This window comes from Carassius carassius, chromosome 46 (assembly GCF_963082965.1).
Source record: "Carassius carassius chromosome 46, fCarCar2.1, whole genome shotgun sequence".
Lineage (NCBI taxonomy): Eukaryota > Metazoa > Chordata > Actinopteri > Cypriniformes > Cyprinidae > Carassius > Carassius carassius.
The window spans coordinates 16911479-16932630 of record NC_081800.1 but is presented as its reverse complement, the minus strand read 5'-3'; the positions used below and the strand labels follow the sequence as shown (position 1 = coordinate 16932630).

General features: G+C 35.9%; 1 protein-coding gene across 1 annotated transcript; it reads right to left on the bottom strand.

Moving 5' to 3' along the window:
- Window positions 1-1713: 1713 nt before the first annotated feature.
- On the bottom strand, window positions 1714-11864 carry LOC132129040 (rho-related GTP-binding protein Rho6). The gene is made up of 5 exons (XM_059540454.1): window positions 11616-11864; window positions 11213-11300; window positions 3847-3956; window positions 3379-3513; window positions 1714-2857 (listed from the first exon to the last, which is right to left on the bottom strand). Exons 1-5 carry the CDS (start codon window positions 11733-11735, stop codon window positions 2612-2614), a joined length of 699 nt encoding a protein of 232 aa, XP_059396437.1. The 5' UTR covers window positions 11736-11864; the 3' UTR covers window positions 1714-2611.
- Window positions 11865-21152: the final 9288 nt, after the last annotated feature.

Here is a 21152-nt window from a genome sequence, read left to right as displayed (position 1 = left end):
CCGGCCAAAGATTTGAAAGCTTTGGGTGTGGCCTCTGAGGGGGCGCAACTCATAGAGATTGGTCTCTCAACTGAGGTTGTGGAGACCATTCTTAGCTCCAGAGCTCCAGCTACGAGGAAACTTTATAGACTCAAATGGAATGTTTTTTCTTCTTGGTGTTACCAACATCAGTGTGACCCCGTCCACTGCTCTGTTGGCTCAGTTCTTCAGTTTTTACAGGGCCGCTTCACTTCTGGTCTATGTCCATCCACCTTAAAAGTTTACGTGGCGGCCATTTCGGCTTTCCACGTCCCAGTGGGTGGTACATCTCTGGGTCGTGACCCTCTTATCTCTCGTTTCCTTCGTGGCACCTTGAGGCTGAGACCTGCAACTCGTACTAGAGTGCCGGCCTGGGACCTGGCTATAGTTTTAGAATGCCTTTCTAGGGCTCCTTTTGAACCCCTAGATTCTGTCTCTGAGAAGTTTCTTTCGTTTAAGACTACCTTTCTCCTTGCTATTTCGTCCCTAAAAAGAGTCGGAGACCTTCAGGCTCTCTCGGTTTCTCCCACCTGTCTTGAATTTGCACCTGGGATGGTCAAAGCATTTCTCTACCCTAAGCAGGGATACGTCCCTAAGGTACCGACCGTTGTTCCGAGACCTATTGTTCTGCAGGCTTTCTGTCCTCCCCCGTTTGCATCATCGGACCAGGAAAAGTCTACCTCTTGTGCCCGGTGCGAGCATTGGACACTTATGTTCATCGGACTTCTTTTCGGAAATCCGATCAGCTGTTTGTTTGTTTCGGGTCACCTAAGATAGGTCTTCCTGCCACTAAACAGACACTTAGTAAGTGGATAGTTGGGGCTATCCTTCTTGCCTATGAGTCTTCTGACCTACCGTGCCCTTTGGGGGTCAGAGCTCATTCTACTAGGAGTATGGCGGCCTCTAGAGCCTTATTATCTGGGGCCTCTCTTCAGGATGTTTGCGATGCCGCAGGCTGGTCCTCGCCACTCACATTCGTCAGGTTTTATAGCCTAGACCTGGACGCTACTCCCGGGTCTCAGGTTTTTAATTCTTGAGCCGTTGGTTTTTTCTGGCTGACACTCAGGCACTTGTAATATGCCGGTTTGGGTATTCTCGTTCCCAAAGCGTTATCGACGCATCGTCTCTCCCTCGATGGGGAACGTCTCGGTTACGTCTGTAACCTCGGTTCCCCGAGAAGGGAACGAGACGATTCGTCTCCCTGCCATACTTCCTTCGTTCCTGTGATCGACTTGCTTCGGCACTGTCGAAGCTAACACCGGTTGCTCCGGTTGGGGTTTTTATCAATTCCTGGTTGTGACGTCACTCCTGACGCTCACTCTCGCCATTGGACTAGTTGACATGGATGCTTCAGACGCACTCACGCAAAAGCGTTATTGACGCATCGTCTCGTTCCCTTCTCGAGGAACCGAGGTTACAGACGTACCAGAGACGTTTTGTGCGTTCGCTTGAACTGATTTGCTGAAATCAAAACAGGGACGATAACAGGTGAGCACCAGCCAATGAGATTGCTGATTGCGCATTAACTCCACCCCCTACTGGAAAATCCGGCTGTTCTTAAAAGCTGAAGACTTCCATAGGAAAGCTGTTATTTTGACAGGAAAATACAACAAAGAATATTGTTTAAATGTAGCGCGTCAATTCACTCTCTCTCTCTATCTGTGTGTGTGAGAAAGCACGGCGATTTGTGTGCCTTGAAAACCTTCTTACATACATTTGTAATCTGTTGGTTTCAGAATACCTCTCCAGAGGTCATTTTCAGGAATGGAAACTTATTCATCGTGCCAAATTTGATCCGATTGAGAACTCGCATATCTAGTGTACGGATCCCTTTGCAAATTCATGGTTGCCTGCACTAGAAAGCAGCAGGAGACATTAGGATACAGATAATAACTGTAATATGTTCCCCAGTCACACCCATTTCTCTCAGATAGCTATTGCCTCTAAAAATAGAAGCGTGTATATATAAGATGGTGTTGCAGTAGAGGAAAGAAGGGAAAACTGACTTTGGTAGCATCATATATTGTCTTTATACAAATATTTTTGGCCCATTTCCTTCTATTCCTCCATCGGAGGGTTCAGATATGGCCGGCTCTTCCTTAATCACATTTCACTTCCTACACTGCCACCAATTCAACTAGTTTGACAAATGGGCCGCCTTCTGCTCTGTACACAGCTTCACAATTTTAGTGCATTCTGTAGGTATTTCTTTTGAATCGTACACCACAGATCTTGTATTTATAGATCGAATAGCTTACACTGAACTTGAGAATCTTTTTGAAACATCAGTTTCGATTTACTTCGTTGAATCATTCCGAGGTTCAACTGACACAATGACAGGAGTGAATACATGACGGCTGATGATCGAATCTCGTTTAAAAGCAAGATACAGTACTGAAAATACATATGCACTGTTGAAGAGCTCAGGACAAGGAGGACAGCGAGGTGTCCACTTGTTCTGAAAGGTGTTTCTTTGGGGGGTGAGGAAGGATTCCACACGTCATTGATGAGGCAATCGGAACCCACCCCCCCTTCCCCAGACCAAAGCGCAGGGAATGGTGTAGCTTTTGTTATGGGGGGTGAAGTTCTCCACTCACATTACAGAGCAACTCTTGGCCTTCTCCTTCTTGAAGGTGGAGGAGAGTAGCTCGGACTTGCTGGGCAGATGGAGCAGGCGTTTGGACAGCCGGCGGGTTGGGCTGGGTTTGGGGAGCGGCTGTAGCTTGTTGATGCAAGCTAGCGCAGCTGTGCGGAACACGCTGTGGATGCTCTTCTCAGAGGTGAAGGCCGAACACTCCAGATAAGCCTCAGCACCCAACTGTTTAGCCATGGCAGAGCCCTGTGATAGGAGATGCACAAACTCAGTTTGCTGTAGTTTCTCAGTAGCAACAGTGTTTCAAAAGACACTAAGTCTTTAAATATTAAAATCAGCATCCTATGTAAAATAATTGCCTTATCTCTTCCTGAAGGTCCTCTAAAAGTACAAAAATTTAATTTATTCCTGTGATGGCAAAGTTACATTTGCGGCATCCATTACTCCAGTCTTCAGTGTCACACGATCCTTCAGAAATCGTTCTTATATGCTAAATTGGTGCTGAAGAAACATTTATTATCAATATTGAAAACAGCCATGCTGCTTAATATTTTTGTGGAAACTTTATACATTTTTTCAGGATTGAATATGAAAGGACATTTCAAAGCAACAGCATTTATTTAAAATGGAAATCTTTTGTAACATTATAATAAATACCTTTACGGTCACTTTCGATAAATTTAATGCATCCTTGCTGAATAAAAGTATTAATTAAGCAAGTAAGCAGGATCAATGCGACAGTGATAAACAACATTCATGAGCTGTACCTGCTCATGAGTGATGGGTGTTTGTTTCTGATTGGACAGCTCCATCAGCGTGCATACGTCCGTCCGAAGGTCGGTCTTGCAACCAACAAGGAGAATACGAGTACTGGGGCAAAAGTCGATGATCTCAGCCCTCCACTGCAAACAAGACAGAAATATGCAATTGTTAGATGGACCAATTCTTGCAAAACAGAGAAAACACATATTGTTCCGTCTAACTAGGGTTTTGCATTACAGCGATTATCATAATCTTGGTTTCTGAGTGCCAAGCACTTCTGGCAAGTATAGAGAGCCCAAAAATTAAGTACGATAAGAAAATAAAAACAAACAAATCATTCTTAAGTCTAAATTAAACACTTAATTTACAGGTACTTTGTTTGAATTAATGTTACAACAAAATAGGTTACCTGACATCTTACAATGAAGAAAGAACAATATGGGGATTGAATATTAATAGGAATATCTAGTTACCTTCTTAAGTCCACTGTCAAAGATATCTGGACGACTGATGTCAAAACAAAGGAGCACTGCATCAGAGTCACTGTAGCAGAGGGGTCTCACGTTATCATAGTATGGAGATCCTGAAACAAGAAAGATCTTACTGAATAGGAAAGTACAAGTCAGTGATGAGAAGTACGCTTTCTTCCTTTGAAACATGCAATAGATACAATTCTTTTTAATAATGATAAAATGTTCTTTCCGTTTGGCCCTCAAGTGCAGTTTGAGTGTCCTTAATATATTGTTAAAATAATAAAATGCCCAAGACAGATGAGAGAAACACATTTAACTTTCATATGAAGCATTTCAGAGTGAAGCTGTGGATTGAGTGGTATTGTCTCTGCCTGTGTTTCCTTGTTTAAGCAGGAAAAAAAAAAAAAAAAAAAAAAAAAGTAATTTCTGGGGTGAAAATTGTTTATTTTTTTAATGTTACACCGATGCAAAATTTTGCATTGCTAAAATTTTTGAGTAAAACCCAAACATTAACAAAAAAGTCCATTTTAGTTTCACATCTTTTAGCATTTTCTGCACATTAGTACTCCGATAAATCAACTTTAAGACTAAGGTTTAAGAAGACCATGTTGAAATGCTTTTAAAAATATCATGTTTAGTGACCCTGCAATCTGAATCACAAAATAAAGAAATAAAACAAATTAAATGACTAATAAAACAATTTTACACCATTGAAACTCTAGTGACACCATGTTACATTCTATCCATCCATCAATCTATCATTTTAACAAGAATTTGAATAGTGTAAAATATTTAGTTCACTTACATTTTATTTATAAAAAGTCCAAATTTATATTAATATATTCATATTTTTAAGAGCAGTCATTACTTTAACTGCCGAGTACTTGTGTACGAGTCTTTAAGTTAGAGTTCAAGAAAAGCAGATAGATCTGATGACTGTGACTGTGCTGTATATGTGCAGACAGAATCAGAATCAGACAAAGGCCGGAGGTACGGTTCCCCTGGTCATCACTTCATTTCCAGTCAGCTCAGCATACATCCTGTTAAAGCCCTCTTCCTCTTACTGCTTGCCATATTGGCATTTTAAGGAGAAGAAAATGACAACTGAGCTCCAAGTCCTCAATGATCAATGTGTCTCACTCTCTTCCTCGATTTCTTTTTTTTCCAGTAGATTATGCAAGTGGAGCGATGGGGCTAGGGTAGGCACTTTCTCTCGCTCTAGCTCAGAATCCTTAAGTAAGCCACACCCCCCCGTGCCCCCCAAACACATGCAATACCTCCAGTCCCCCTGTTTCCACAGCAACAACCTTGTAGTCAACCATCTGCAGAGCACCGCCTTCCTAAAGGCGTCCATTAACTGCCTATCAATAATTTGATACGGAGCACTGGCTGGTACTGAGGATGATGGGGTGGTGTAAACAGCCTTATATACACCTAACTATTGCAGAGTCTCCTTTCCTGGATTAATTTAGCCTCAGTCTCCTCCTGAACCTCATATGTCACAGTCATCAAGTCTTTGCATGAGTCAGTGATACATCTGTTAACCCATGCACTGTAGAAGCCTCATAGTATACAGTATAGTGTACTGTTTTTAGTGTAATCCAAGTGATTCGCAAACAAATCAATCTTATGTATTGAATTTTTTAAGTAAATCTATCAAGCATGAGCACTTGAAGACCAGTTGATTCCAAAACAATAGACTTGATTGTTTTTAGACCAAACACATACAACATAAACACTAACCGGTTCCTCATGTACGGATTCATTTTTTAGTGAATCAAATCTATACATCATGACCGGTGTTAGTTTCACTGATTCCCAAACAAAGTGATTCTTAAGAGCAGATTCTTTTTAGTGAATCTAACATATATAGTGCAACCAGCAAAGTCTAAATAAATTCCCCAAAAAACGACTCTTAAGAGCTGGATCTTTTTAGAGAATCAAACGCAGTTAAACACTTTTGGTGTTATGTAGTATCTTTGAAACAATTCTTGCAAAATGGGCATTTAGACTTTTTCAGATGCTATCTTATGTATCCATTAATTCAAATCTCAATTTGGCAATGACATTACATTTCACAAGGATTAAACCTTTAATGGAAATAGAATTACGTTCCTTACAATTCCCACACCTAAATATTAAGTAAAGTCCTGAGACAATAAGTAAATATTAAAATTTTACATCATGTTGATTTTAAGTTAAGTTTAAAACTTTGTCAACAGGACGCCTGAACAATTCTTTCAATTAATCACTCATTAAGACTCAAAGAATCATGAGATGTCATTTTTAATCAGTCTGGTGAATCCTTCACTGAATCTACTTATTTCATGTTGACTGCTATTAAAACTCATTCAGTGGACTCATCAGACTCACTCAGAATGACAACTCATGACTTTGTGAGTCTCTTTGAGTGATTTGTTGAAGAATTGCTCATAAGAGTCATGTTTACAAAGTTTTAATTAACCTCAACATGAAACTAAATGTATGAAGCCAATTTACCCTCAGTTTTTTTATGGAGATCACTAGTTAAAGGACCACTGCAGACTAACTTCACTCTAAAGCACAGATCACTGCCTATTTTCTCTCTCCTACCAGGACATCACGGACACACAAACCGGAGCGTGAGGCAGCATTCATCTGCTGCTGATCTCAATGCAGCGATCGATGTTGATGTACACCAAGGGACTGAGGAGCAATTTCAATTAGACTTGACAAAATGATACATCCCAGCAGTCACAGACAAAGACCCCCACACAGTGAGCTTACCAAAACTCACTCAAACCACTGTTTGAAATCTGAAAAGGACACATTAACGCTGAATTCTGTACCACCCACAGTCTTGGATCACAAAACTGCTCTATTGAACAACCCTGCACACTGTGAACAAACCTCTGCTGCTCAGCTCTCAACCCTGGGCCACATGTTCCCCCGGTTGAACAAGAGGAGAATGATATGCTGTCTGCGTATTAACCGACGCTGGATTTGTGAAGCGTGCAAAAAGGGTGAAAAAAAAAAAAAAGAGCAGAGTAGAGTTGCTATGATCGGAATAAATGCTTTTTGTTGTGATGCAATGCCTGGAGCAAAACTAGCTTAGCTGAAAAGTAGGCCAACGTGTGCATGTGATTGATATGAGACGGCCTTTTCCTTGGGCGCAGGAAGAGTCTTGTGAAGAGAACAGATGGAGGTGGAGTGGGCTGCTTTTGTGTGCCACACAGAAGAGAGCCACACCGCATTCCATCTGCTGAACCCTTTCAGTCTCTGAAAAATAATTTAGTTGTTTTAACCAATGACTCTGAACTATGAATGTAACTGGCAAGTTGCATCAGACATATTCAGACATTAGAAATGTTGGTGTGCACCTGAGTGTGACTGACGTCATGGTTTGGTTTCTGGACACGTTCCTTGGTCTTTTTATATGGGTAAGATTTATTTCAGCACTTATTAAAGGAGTTATGTACACAATTCTAGTGTCTCGGGACTAAGCCATCTTTGACATTCTCAATGAGACAGCAATAACAGATCCAGGCAATTATTATTGCTTAATGCCATATCTGCCATTTACTTGGGAAAGAAAATATCATTCAAGTGTGAATAAGATGGTATCATAATGAAAATAGTATGCCATTGTTTCCTGCTCTCAATCTACTGTGGCACAGCAAAATAAATCATTTTACTCAAGTGAGTGAGCTTGCTGTCTGTATTAAATGTGATGAGACAAAGACTGTGTGGCACAAAATAATTCCAGATAATATATATTTTTATTGTGTTTGTTGTTAGCTAAAAGAGCAAATCTAGTGTAGTAGTATAATTCAAGAACAAATAAATTATTATTTTAATTAATCACTCAAAAAGACTAAAAAGTTATAATTTTGATGAATTCACTTGAATGAACTATTCCACAAATCATCATCATTCGACTCAAACAAGTTCAACACATTTACTTTAAAATAGGTATTTTAATGAAAAGATTAGCTGAAAAAAAGCTAAATATACTATTAAAAAAAAAGACAAAAATCACAAAATGACTAAAACATACTCAAATGTAACAGAAATATAAAAGTTTATTCTAAAAATATAAATAAATATTATTAGCAGTACGTAAGTATTTCATATTAAATTGACATTTCAAATATGGCACAGAATGAAAAAGCTGGCTAAGAGTACACTTCAGCGCAGTGGAATCTGTGGGAATTAATCAGCGATCTCAGAATCATGTAAATGCGAGCAGAAGGCTGAAAGAGGTCAACATTCACAAAGGAGCTAGAAGCAAATGAAAGGCCCTCTGCTTCTTCCCAGTAGAGATGATGAGAACAAAACCTAGAGCGTTCTCCATACCCCCCACTTTCCTGAAGATCCCAGAGATTCCGTCACAGAACATGATGGGGGCTCAACAAAGAATCCCCCCTCTCTCTCACTGCGAAGGGCTGGCCATGACCGCTCAGGGAATACCATCTCAGAGCTGTAGTGGTGTTTCCTCATTGGTGACTGTCATCAACTGCCAATGGCCACTGGAGAGCCCATTAATCTACTTGCTTTTTAATGTGCTAATGGAGCATTATTTTCACACACACGATCTTGTGAAGTCATCCCATACTGAAGCAGCAGAATTCATATTTCGCATCCATCAGCTTAATGGCAAAGGCCACCTAATCCATTGCTAATACCTCAATGCAAATTAAATATAGCCTCCATATTACAAATACAGACAGCCATCTTCTAAGATAAACCAATGATGAGGTCAGTTCTATCAATGAGAAAAGACTAAGATGAAGTACAAAGAGATGACATAAATAGCACACAGGGAAATTCTAGAATATAACCAACCAGGTACAGAGTGCTATCTTACAGCTCATAAACATGCATCTCAAAACTGCCACGCTGTAAATTAATTTCATCATTATGTCATAACATATTTGTTTCCATTCATTTAACTTTTGTGTCTACTTAAGTTCAAACTAAATTTACTTCAGTAGTAATTGAATTCAAAGTGACTGAAAGTGCAATGCACGAATTACTGTAGGTTATGACTTTAGCAGCACTTTGATTTTATGCACAAAACTAAAACAGCAATTACACTTTTTACTGTGCACTGATTGTAATGGGGCATCATTTAGCAGTTCTGTATGAATATACACATACACCATTGAAAAAGTTTTTTTTAACAAAATTACTTTTATTCAGCAAGGTTGTGTCAAATTGATCATAAGCGACAGTAAAGACACTTACAACATTACAGAAGATTTCTATATCAAATAAATGCTGTTCTTTTGAACTTTCCATTCAAAGAAACATTAAAAGATTCCACATAAGCAAGTACAAATGTTTTCAACATTGATAATAAAGTGTTTCAGCTCAAAACCAGCATATTAGAATGCTTTCTGAAGGATCATGTGACACTGAAGACTGGAGTAATGACTGCTGAAAATTCAGCTTTGCCGATACAGAAATAAATTACATTTTAAACTATTAAACCAGGAAACAGTTGTTTTAAATTGTCATAACAGGGCTCAACAATAAGGACTGCCTGATGGCCCAGGGTCAGTGTGAAAGATGTTTAGACAGTTGATCAATTTGTCACTGGACCGATCGGGCCACTGCTGCGTCATCACAAAAATCTATGATTTGCATAAGTTTAAGCCATGTTAATTAAACTCAAGCGATTTTAAAGATTCAAGCAAGATGCGAAAGACATCTCCATTCAGTATTCACGCACTATGTTTTGTACAGCGTGCACACATTTAGAGACACGTGTCTGACAACGAGCAAGACTCAAATTAAGTTGCCATGCCTTCATTCATTTGAATGGACAAATACATACAAAAGTATGTATTTCCTTTTAAATTGATATAGTACATTTTGACTTTTTTTTTTTGCCAAATTATTAATTTATCATATCGCTGAACTCATTTGTCACACTGTGGATACAGCAAATTCAGTTTAAATTTGAGAGTACTTTGATTTGTAATATATGTTTGTCTCCAAGCAGACTAAATCAGATAAAGCAAAAGCAAATGACTGAGGCATATTAACGGCACATATTTCATTCAACAATCTGCCCATGAAATCACAATCCTTGCTTTCTCTCTCCCTCACTCACTGTCTGCCAGTCTCTATCTCACACATACAACATACAAACACATCACAGTAATCTAGTCCTATCAGCCACACTTCACAGTAAGCGGACCACTAGACGTTTCTGGGTGCTAATCATGATGTTTCTGTTGGCGTGTGTTTAGCACACATCCAGAGAGCCATGAGATTATCATGTCTGTCATTTACTAGGGATTCAGAAATGAGCAGTGTGGAGCAGACAAACAGCACATAGTAATCAGGCCAATATGCTACAATGGGAAGCCATGGGGAGATGTGAACTGCCTCAGTGACCACATACTCCCTCGTTAGTCTGCAGACTATGAAAGGCTGCTTATAAAAAGACCGACGTCTAGACTCGTGCCTGATGCATATTGCACACAAAACTAGAAAGCAATTTCTCAGTTTGGCAAGCTCCAGTCTGATTGTCTGAAAACCATGCTAACAAAGTATTGGGTTAATGTTACAGTAATACAAGCACTTTTGAGGATGAAAATTACAGGATTTTCAAAAGTTTCACAAGATTCAAGTTAACTAGACAGCAGAGCTGTATATTCACTTTTTGTCTGTACTCAAAAAGATAAAATAAATGAAATCATCTGTACTTATTACATTTTGCCCAGTGGACACGGTTTTCAAACAGTGACATTGATATTAAAAATCAAATGCATAAAAAGTTTTTATGAAGTGAATTTGTTTTTATGGGTTGTTCCATTGCAAACATCTGTTGCAATTATTCACCATTTACATTTTGCTGCACTGGTTCAGCGTTAGCATAAATAATGATATTGCATTCAAATTCAATATTCTAATCAGGTAGTTTATCAGTTTAGTAACTGGCCCAACATGGTTCAAAAATAGCCAGACTGTTGTCTTGAACAGAATATAAAATAACTAAAATTTCTAACACAAAAAAAGTAGCTGTGATGACAAATTGTCATTTTTAAAGTCAAACAACACAGAGGTTTCCAATTTCTAGTGTTTTATCCAGACAATTCCAGTCAGACTATGAATACACTCAAACGCAAAAATGTATGAAAAATGTAATATATATATATATATATATATATATATATTCACAATATATCAAAAATATAATTTAATGTAATGTTTTATATAGCATAATAATATAACTGATATGCTAAGTCTTCTAATTTCACATTTAATTTCGTTGATACTGCTCCATTTTACAATGCATGGACCATCCAAGTTGCGTAACATAACAAATAAATATTTATTTTAGTATTGAGTAACTGAATTCTCCGTTTAGTCTTACCTGATGTGTCCCATAAACTGAGTTCAACGCGCTGGTCATCGAGCTCCAGACAGGCTGTGTAGTTCTCGAATACTGTGGGCACGTACGTCTGTAGAGATGCAACATATCAACACCGATCAACGCATGTGATGCTGCAAGTATGTGATGCTTGGGAATAAAAAAACACTTTAAATGCCAACGTATCGTTGTTTATCTCTACGATTAACGATTTAATGTATGCATTATTGTTATGCCAGTGTAATAAATAATATGGGCTAACTTACTTGGTAAACAAAGCATGTTACATTGAAACAATCATTTAAATTCTCAACATGTATGAGCAAAAATGGTTATTCGGCAAAACCATTAGGATATAATTTTTTAAGTAATTTAATGAATGGGATTCTTTCGGAAATGTACTGACCTCTGGATAACAATCCTTAGCCAAAACCTGTAACATCGCAGTTTTCCCGCATTGAACATCCCCAACCAGCACCAGCTTACATCTGACCACCAACGGCTGTGCGTTTCTTCTCTCTTTCATGGTTTTGCGTTAAAATAATACCTAACAAAATGATCTAAATATAAATATATTAAAAAAAAAACACCTAAAACAGACTAAGACGAGGATGCGCGAGTGCATAGACGTTCCTGTATATTCAACACCACGAGTTGCCTGCAGTCAGTCCAAGTGATTGAACGGTGAACTGTGAGTTTATATATGCCGCACAACAGCCAATCAGCTTGCACGATGCTCATGACGTCTCACATTCCTTTTCTTTTCTTCGTCCGGAAACGTACTTCCCCAACGACTCAGCCTTTTGGGAAACTTTTATCTCATCCTTACCGTATAAAAAATTCGACAAATTTTCTAATTTTATACATGAGGTTTATAGGGGAGAGGGTCGAAAGTAACAAAGTGATTTTCTCCGAGCCTCTTTCTGCATTTGCATTCCCAGCTATGACAGCATATTCAGCATGCAACCCTTGATGTAGCTGAGAAATATCACGTGATTTCCTCACCGTTTTCTGAAGTTAGCTCCGTAAAACTGTTTTCGAGTACAAAAAGTAAATTATTGAAGCGGTAATCTTTTCAAATTATTATTATTTTTTTATTATTATTATTTCCAACATTGTACATGTAATAATACAATATAAACAAATATTTCACACTCACATATAATACTCATTATGTATTACTTAAAAGAAAGGAAAAAAAATAAAACAAAATAGAAACAGAAAGAGGTATAGCCTACTTGAATTATCAAAATACAGAGGAGGAGTTTAAATCTTTGTAGATGTCCATAGTTCTGGTTGCTTTTCGGTTGGAAAGTCCTTGCAATGTTTCAAAGTAAATCGTCATGTCAGCCTTAAAATGGAAGATGTTGGGTATCCTTTCAGACCATTTACATTTGTGTATATAGAACTTACCAAGTAATATAATAAGATTTAACATAAAAATGTAACTCTTTTTTATATCCTTTTTGTCATAATACAAAATAACATCTCTTTTCTCTATGTGAATTTTAAATCCACTTAACCTATTAAATAAAAATTCCACATCAATCCAAAAGAATTTAACATAGATACATTCAAAGAAAAGATGCAAAATAGTTTCAGTATCCTTTTTGCAAAATGCACAAGATTCAGGAAGGTCATTTTTATATCTTTTTAGGAACTGGTTTGTTGGATATATTTTATGTATAATTTTAAAGTATATTTCATAAACTTTATTATTGATACAATATTTGTTATTATAAGTCCAAATCAATCTCCAATTAATATTTTCAAAATGGTCATTCCAAAAGTATTTATTTCGAGGTGTTGCAGGGCAATGAATTAGGCATCTGAAAAATGTATTATTACATTTCCTATCTTTAATATCAACACCATTTAGCAAAACCTGTTTTTTAAACATTGATTGCCTAAAAGGTTCACTACTTCCTAAAAGTCAAAAGTCTTAAAAAACCTGCTGGTATTGCATCAAAAACAATGCTATATTCTCGTGGAGATATTGGAATCCAAAATGTCTTTAAAAATTCAGTATATGTAAATAAGTAGCCCTCTTTATTTATCAGTTGTGAGACCGTTAGAATATCCTTTTTAACCCAATTGTCATAGAAGATTGATTTATTCTTATATTTAACTGTTTTATTATTCCAAATTAACTGTTTGTGGGGGGAAAAGTTGTAATTGTATATAAGAAGCCAACATAAAAGAGCCTGTCTATGAAAATTGGATAGCTGTATTGGGAGCTTGTTAACCTCAAAGTCACATTTGAAAAGGAACTCTATACCACCAACTTTTTCAAAAATAAGATTAGGAATTATGTACCATAGTTTGTCTGTATTCTTAATATAATTTTTTATCCAATTCAACTTGAAAATTGTATTAGAAGTACCAAAATCAAGCACATTCAAACCTCCTTGATTATAAGAATTACATAAAATATTTTTATTTAAATAGTGTGACTTGTTTTTCCATATGAAGTTAAATAAAGTGGAATCAATTTTTTTTTAAAGATTTTGGTACATCTAATACTTTTGCAGAATAGGCTAAACGAGACAACCCCTCAGTTTTGGACAAAAGAACTCTACCTTTGAGTGACAAATCCCTCATGAGCCACATATCATATTTCTTTTTAATTTTTCCCATAAGGGGTTGGAAATTGGATTGCACTCTGTCCGATTGATTTTTACATATATTGATACCAAGATATGTAACTTGCTCCCTAATTGGAATACCTTCAAATTCGGTTAAATGAGTATCATTCTCTTTAAGTGGAAAAAGAGTACATTTTTTTACATTTAAAGATAAACCTGAAGCTTTGGAAAAGATATTGAGACAATATATAACCTTTTTTACCTGTGATATATCTTTTTAAAAAAATAGCTGTATCATCAGCAAGCTGACAGCATTTAATTTCTTTTTCCATAATTTTGATGCCTTGAAAAGAATCATTATGTATATATAGAGCCATTGTTTGCATGACCAGAAGAAATAGGAACGGAGCCGCTGGATCTCCTTGTTTTATGCCCCGGGAGATGCTAAATCTACGAGTAGTTCCCCAAGGAAGTTTAACTGAGCTATTGCAGTCACTATATAAAGTTTGTATTGCCCTTTTAAAATATTGACCAAAACCAAAAAAATCTAGTACATCAAATAAAAAATCATGTTTCACAGTATCAAAGGCTTTGTATATATCTATAAATAGAATGTAACTATTATCAGTTATGTAATCCTTATAATCAATTAAATCTAAGATTAATCGAATATTATTGCTAATATGCCGTCCTTGCATAAAGCCAGACTGGCTATCATCTATAATTGTATCTAAACACAACTTTATTCTTTGCGCAAAAATATGAGCCAATAATTTTGCATCATTATTAATTAGGGTTATGGGCCTCCAATTGTCAAGAAGCAAACAATCCTTATTGGGTTTAGGTAACAATGTAATTAAACCTTGACACATTGTTGGGGGAAGCCTACAGGTTTCCAAAGCCTCCTTAAAAACTAATAATAAGAATTCAGAAATATAACCTTGAAATACCTTGTAAAATTCACCTGTAAGGCCATCATTCCCCGGGGATTTATTATCTTTTAACTTACTAAAGTTCTTTTTAAGTTCTTCAAGGGATATGTCTTGATCGCAAATATCCTTTTGAGTTTCATCAATACATTGAGCCACACTTTTTATACAAGAGAGGAAATATGAGCTCTGACTATACTGTTGTGTTCAGAGTATAGTTTTTTATAAAATGTTTCCACAAAATTAGAAATGTTTGGGGCATCTTCAGAAATCTGATCATTAATTTTAAGTTTGTATATACTATTAACACTAACATTTCTTTTTTCTAAATTATGAAAATATTTCGTATTCCTTTCCCCATGTTCAATCCATTTTCGCCTAGACCGAATAAAAGCTCCCTGTGCCAAATTTTCATAGATATTGTCCAATTCAGCTTGTAATTCAAATAAATTATTGATGTCAGCTTGTGATTGCTCATTTTTTTTCATATATAGAAATTATTTCCTTGAGTATTCTATCTTGTCTCTGTCTTTTTTCCTTAGATAATTATTTTTCCCTTTTGATGGCCATATTACGAATCTGAAATTTTGTATAATCCCAATGTTTACCATATATTTTGTCTTTTTTTGCTTTTATCAAATTTTCATTTATGATTTTTTTGGCTTTTTCTTTGAAGATTTTATCACTCAAAAGTGAATTATTTAATTTCCAATAATTTGGTTTATATTTTATTGAATGATCCCTTATACATAGTACTAATGTAATCATATTATGATCAGAAAAAACTGAGGGTTCTATTTTGGTTTCTTCCACAATGTCTAGTAACTCATTTGAAATAAGCCAAAAGTCAATCCTGGATCTCTTAGATAAATCTTTATTGTTCCAAGTGAACTGGATTTGCTGTGGATTTTTAAGTCTCCATATGTCACAACAGTTTAGATGCATGCATAGATTATTAAACTCTCCATAAGTGCCTCTTAAGGATCTTTGAGGTTGACAGTCTTTTATGGGGTCACTTATGCAGTTCCAATCGCCCCCCAAAATTAGTTTAGCGTTGATGAAAGAATTCAATAACTCGTTTATTAGTTCATCAAATTCCGCAAAAAGGTGTGTGTTTCTATTACTATTATTGTGACCATATATATTGCCCATAATGAAAATATTCTCCATATATTCAATAACTAAAATGACCCATCTTCCTGAATCATGAACAACATTTTTAAGGATTTTCCCCTGAAAGGAGCCCTTTAATATGGCAACGCCAGTAGATTTGCTGTTTCTATAAGCCATCCAGATATTGTCACCCCACTGATTTTTCCAGAAATTAAAATCTGAAGCTAAGGCATGCGTTTCTTGTAGAAAGTAAAAATCTGCCTTGAAAGATTTACAAAATAAAAATACAGCTTTCCTCTTAATCTGTTCTCGTATACCTCTCACGTTAAGTGAATAAAATGACAAAGACAACTTGAAAAGTAGAACAAGTAATCTTTTCAAATTAGTCGTGTTGTTTTTCTTGTTTCATGTGTCACAGTAATGATCAATCTACAGGTTATTTAGTGCTTTAACACATCTTTAAAGTTTGCATTTTCATATTTTTTCAGTATAAAATTAAATCGAGTTTAAATGTCAGGAGTTCCTGTCGGGATGAAAGTAACAGTTGTTACTTTTGTCCTGCTACAGTGACAAGAAGTATTTATTTTGTTCCAGTGCATGCTATATTGTAAATTTCTGTGTCTTGCATTATTTATTCAAATGTTTATGTCATATTATACCAAAAGAATATGCCTGAGTGAGGTTCAGAAAGACAGAAAGAGGTATGGTTTTATCCAGATGTTTATGAGAGGGCGTTTCTGGACATAGAGGAACATCACTCTCTGGGCAGCTGCTACATCGCATTTATATTTAGGTTTTAGCCGCCATATCTTAGCCTTTACACCTCCACCTATGAATTTGCAGTGTTTCCAGATGTTTTAATGCAAACTTTCAATTTATGAATAAAAACAACTGGATGAAAACATAAATAGGCCTACTGTTACATTATGTTTAGAGGTTTTTTTATTATGCTAATGTAATTAAATTTTTATATTGTACATTCTGTTGAAAAAAATGTTTTATAAAAATACATTGAAATTGACAATAAAAAAAATACAGTCAGGTTTTGAGACATCTGATGAAACTTAAATTTAAAATGAAAATATGAAAATGTAATTTAATAATTTTTCTGCAAAGATAAAGGACTAAATATGTTTGCAGTTACATATTAAAAAGGTCACAATCAGGTATACTTAAGAAAAATGAAGAGTAACAGAAAAAAACTAGCTTATAATGTTGTGTTACTTTCGTCCCAACCGATGGGGTCGAACGTAACAATGTGCAACGTATGTTCAAAGTGAAATTATACTTAAGTCTTTCTACATTTCTACAAAATACCACCTGGTATTGATAGACCACACTTCTGAGTTACTGGCCACAGCAGAAATATATTTCTGTCTACAACATTATCTTTTAAAATGCTGTTTTTCTGAAAAATGGTACTTTCGCCCCTGCTCTACATGAGTGTCCAAAATGTCCACACTTGGGTTGTCCTGTGATTACATATATATATATATATATATATATATATATATATATATAGCATTTGAGGTATAGTATATAAATATAGATATAGTACACACACACACACATATATATGTATATGGATTACCTATACTATAGGCTAAATCACATAGCCTGTGAGAATAGCATTTGAGGTAGTAGTAGGCCTACACTGAATGTCTGTCACATACAAACTAAATCATTCCACTTGTCAGCTTTTCCCGCATATTCTGGCATCTTCATTGTCTCCAGAGTAATTAATTAGATTAGTTTTCTCTCCAATAGCCACAGGCATGAGGTCAATAGGACTGTTCACACATTCTTATCCCTCTGCCTACTGACTTTCACCTTTAATGATCTGTGAATTGCCTGCTTTCTTTAGGGGAAGACAAGTGTTTTGCTTTCATTTCCAGATGTCTTTTTAATTCATATATGTTAACAAATACCCCCCGGATAATACATCCCACAAAATTTCAATAGCTAATTCTCAAACTATTACATTTGTATGCCCTAATCCTGAAAAAAATGGTCATAGTCCTGATTAAACGTATTTGTTTTGACATGCATGTTTGGTTTATTTTCGGTTTTAAAGTCATTTTACAGTAAAGTTTCACTTGACTCATAAAAATCCCCTCGACTAAAATCACGAAAAAGTTTGTTTACAATACTAACAGACTGAATTATTGGACAAATTACTCTTTTATCTCTGTCTCTGATTGTTTTGGACACACTGTAGTTTGATTAATGGTGGATGGGAGGCCAGAAGTCTATTGGCCTGATGGGACAGTTTAAAATCTCAGCCCTCAGGGAGTCTCAGAAGGCTAAAGTGGTCTGATGGACACCAGGCACACAGAGGCACTGACACTTTCAAGGTTATATTTGTATGTTAAACACCTCAGAGACAGCAGGCTGAGTGGAATAGACCTTACGTAAACACTTCCCTCTCCTCCCCTACCGGAAAATTCATTTATTCTCCAAATTGAAATTAGATGAGCTAATTCCACACTATTGAATAGCTTCAGAGCAGTACATCCAATGAGCAGTACATTAAGATTTAGCAAGCATTTTGTGTTCCAAAGACGCTTTTGTCCCTATCCTTGTCCCATATCACACTTCAAATACCATTTAGGTTTTAAACTGTGTGCAGGAATTGCAATATTTTGTCTTTGATTTGACTGGAAACCCTTGTTATGTTGTCTTATGTGTAATTTAACCTACTGAACCAGGTATCACAGATGAGGCTCATAGTATCCTCAGCAGGGCTGGAAATCGCATGAAGTATGTATGAGAGAGGAATTCCCCTGCTGTAACAGCAGGGCACAAAGCACAGGAAAGCAGGTGGAGCTGAATAATCAACAGCCCTGTGTGTCACAACACAATCTGCTGTAGAGATGTCAGAAGGTGGAAGTCCAGTTTCTACTGCTGTTTAACCTTAGAGGTTCGTGGTCACTTGTCTTCTTTTGCAGATAATTATGTAAGACAAAATAGCGTTGAATGTCAAAGTACTGTAATAATTGGTTCTTCTGATAAAGTCTCAGTTAAAAACCTTTACTGTGCATATAGATCAATAAAATACCAAATTGAATTTAAATTATTAAATTAGATGATTTCATTATTATTTAAAATAATAATTTGAAACCAATTATTAAATTTTTTGTCATAATGCATATGTCACATATATACTGAAAAAAATGGTGTTGAAACATTTTAACTGAAAATGTTTAGTAAATTTCACAATCAATTACAAAGTAACATCAAGTAAAACATTGAACTAAAAGTGAAATTTTGAAATAGGAAAAACTGAAATAGTATTTTGTAAAAAAAAATCTTAATTTTCGAAAAAACATATATATATAAAAAATATATTTTTTTTTTTACATTTTACATATTTTAAGATTTAAATATGTACTAAATATGTGTCATACTTGGTATATGTTGTCCAGAAACATATTTCCACTGACAGCCCAGTCTTTGGGGAAACTTTTATCTCATCCTACATAAGCTAATAAAAGAAATGTTATGACAATCCCATAAAATGTTGTAGAAGTGTGTTAACCAAAATATCCACATTTATGATTAAACAAGGCACTTTATATAGATTCATGCAACAGAAAATATAATTGCTGTATCAGAATACCTTGTGCTTTATTATGCTCAAGTTCCCATTACTTCTCATTTATATGTGTAGACATGCGTTCTTAGGTCTATCACATGCAAACTAAATTAGACCCTTTTCCAGTCTTTCCAGATTTCCTGCATATTCTGAAATGTTCTATTGTGTCGAAAGTAATCAATTAAACTGTTTTCTTTTATCATCAATAGCCACTGACATGAGGACAACTGGAGTTCACACATTCTTGTCCTTCCACCCAACGACTCTAACCTTTAATGATCTGTGAATCCACTAATTTCCTTCTGAGAAGACCTCAGATATTTTGATTGCCTTCATTTTGGTTTATTGGGTCTATAACTATATAAACAACCATCCTGTATTGTCTTATCCACAGTCTTGAGTCTTGCGGTGTAAAATCTGTACTGCATATCTGCCTGTTAAAGCAACAAAGACATTTGTTTCAGCTGTGTCATGAAAACAGTGCTGGGATGTTATACATCACAGGGAAGTTTAAACATGTGCAATGTCGTGTATATGTGCCGTTTCATGCATGTAACTTATGTAAATGGACTTTTAGCATTTGTTGACAGCAAGATAAACCCTCATGTGTGACAGATGGCTGTGTCATTTGCAGATAAAAATGTAAGCATTTTCGGTGTCAGCCTCTCAGGAGAGAAATGGAGCATACAGAAATGAAGAGAAGCAGCATATGGAAATGGCAAATCATATTTGTTCTGGAGCATGTGTGGATCTGATAAATAGTGCAACAAGAGGAATTGCTCTCTTTCGAATTTGACGTCCTGGTCAGCTGATCTGTACCACCTCCAAAAAAAAAAAAAAAGCACACTTTTTTTCTCCAGCATTCTCATTAGCCAAATCTCTCTTTGAGCTTTGGTACCTGCCCCGCTATGCTCTGATGACAGGGAATGTGATACTGAGAGCATATCAGACCACACTAGTAATCAGCTCTTGCTACTATAACACCAGCTAAGAGAGAAAGAGAAAGACTCCAACCAACACCCTCTGACCCACAACCGCCCACTTGCAGCAGCCAAAGGCCCAGCAGGCAGCTAATTAGCATGTGTTAATGAGTTCCTGTGCCAGGGTGACCCACTCAGTAGTGTTGGAAAAGTGTGGAGGTATGGTGTGTCTGCTTCATGGTGCTTGTAAACACAATTACAAACAAGCGTGACATACTTGAAAACTGCAAATCTAGCACATTCATACAGTAGACAAGGGTCGTTTGCTAGTTTGCTGCACCTTTATGAAACTAAAAATCTAATGGTAATCTAAAATGTGCTTAATCTTGTAACATTAACTTTTATTAAAGTAAAAAATATCATTTAATATCACTGAATCAAACTGACTAAATTATATAAGTAATAAGTAACAATTATATATATATATATATATTAACAATTTAACAATTTATAAAGATTTAGAAAAGATCAGAAGCAGAGTTTGAATAATTTTGCTTTTGCAGTGCTTCTGCTCTGACCTCTAGTGGAAATTTTGGAATTTATTTTTGTATTTCCTCAATTCTAATGTGGGTGGTTAAAGTTGACATGTCATCATCACTATTTTGATTCTTTTATAATTATAGGGCATGCAGCTTTTATAATTTCATATCAATTTACAGGCTATATTTTGAAAATGAATTCATTATTATTATTATTATTATTATTATTTTTTTTTTTAAATCTATAAATTGATTTAAAAGG

Bases quoted from the DNA above. Each gene is read 5' to 3' on its own strand.
- LOC132129040 (XM_059540454.1), bottom strand. From the start codon at position 11,735: ATGAAAGAGAGAAGAAACGCACAGCCGTTGGTGGTCAGATGTAAGCTG. The intron at 3,957-11,212 runs GTAAGACTAAAC...TTCTTGTTTCAG, and splicing joins CAGTTTATGGGACACATCAG to GATCTCCATACTATGATAAC. The intron at 3,514-3,846 runs GTAACTAGATAT...TCTTGTTTGCAG, and splicing joins TTGACAGTGGACTTAAGAAG to TGGAGGGCTGAGATCATCGA.